Below are 682 nucleotides of genomic sequence, written 5' to 3'. Positions count from 1 at the left end.
TAGTGCGTGACTTAGAACCTGTGTGGCACGTAGTACTTGCTGCCCGGCGCCCGCACGGGCCAGGCCCCAGCCATCACGTGCCCGGCGTACACGGGCCCCGGGCCCAGCCCCGCCAGCAGCTGCAGCAGGCGCGGCGTGTTGACGAAGACGTCGTCGTCGCCCAGCAGCACGAAGCGGGCGCCGGGGCAGTGGGCGCCGGCCCAGCCCAGGAAGAGCAGCCCCTTGAGCGTCAGGTTGAAGAAGGCATCGCGGAAACCCCAGGCCAGGACGTCGCCGTGGGCCCGGCTCTCCCAGGCCACCAGCCCCGAGATGTCCGGGGTGTCCCCGTCCCCGTCAGGTGCCCCCAGCAGGAACACGGTGCGGACTCCAGCGCCCGTTTGCCCCCAGCTCTGCCGCACAGCCTGGCGCTCGGCAAAGGCGCTGGGCGCCGACTTGATGGCCAGCAGCAGGAAGGGGCCGTCCGGGGGACACGGGCGCGACGGCTCCAGGAGCAGCGGGTAGTGGCGACGGGCGCCATGGCTCACGAAGCGCTGCAGGGGCTCTGGGTAAGCCGCCCAGTCGGGGACACCCAGGGACTCCGCCGCGCTGGTGCTGGTGCCGTTGCCACCTCCCAACTCCGCCAGGCGCTGGTGCAGCTGCCGGTTCCCGTAGGCATCTGCCCGGGGCACCCTGGTGGCCCGGA

The 682-nt window shown here is 72.4% G+C and overlaps 1 protein-coding gene across 1 annotated transcript in view; it reads right to left on the bottom strand.

The window, feature by feature from the left end:
• Positions 1-11: 11 nt before the first annotated feature.
• The window catches only part of B3GNT8 (UDP-GlcNAc:betaGal beta-1,3-N-acetylglucosaminyltransferase 8), a 1,409-nt gene continuing 738 nt past the window's right edge, over positions 12-682 (bottom strand). The window contains 1 exon segment of the mRNA XM_025193391.1: positions 12-682. This exon segment is cut by the window's right edge and continues 108 nt beyond it. Within this exon segment, the coding sequence (XP_025049176.1) occupies positions 12-682 (671 nt within the window).

This window comes from Alligator sinensis, unplaced genomic scaffold (assembly GCF_000455745.1).
Source record: "Alligator sinensis unplaced genomic scaffold, ASM45574v1 scaffold107_1, whole genome shotgun sequence".
Taxonomy (NCBI): domain Eukaryota; kingdom Metazoa; phylum Chordata; order Crocodylia; family Alligatoridae; genus Alligator; species Alligator sinensis.
The sequence above is the reverse complement of the archived record's forward strand: the minus strand, read 5'-3'. Positions and strand labels throughout refer to the sequence as shown.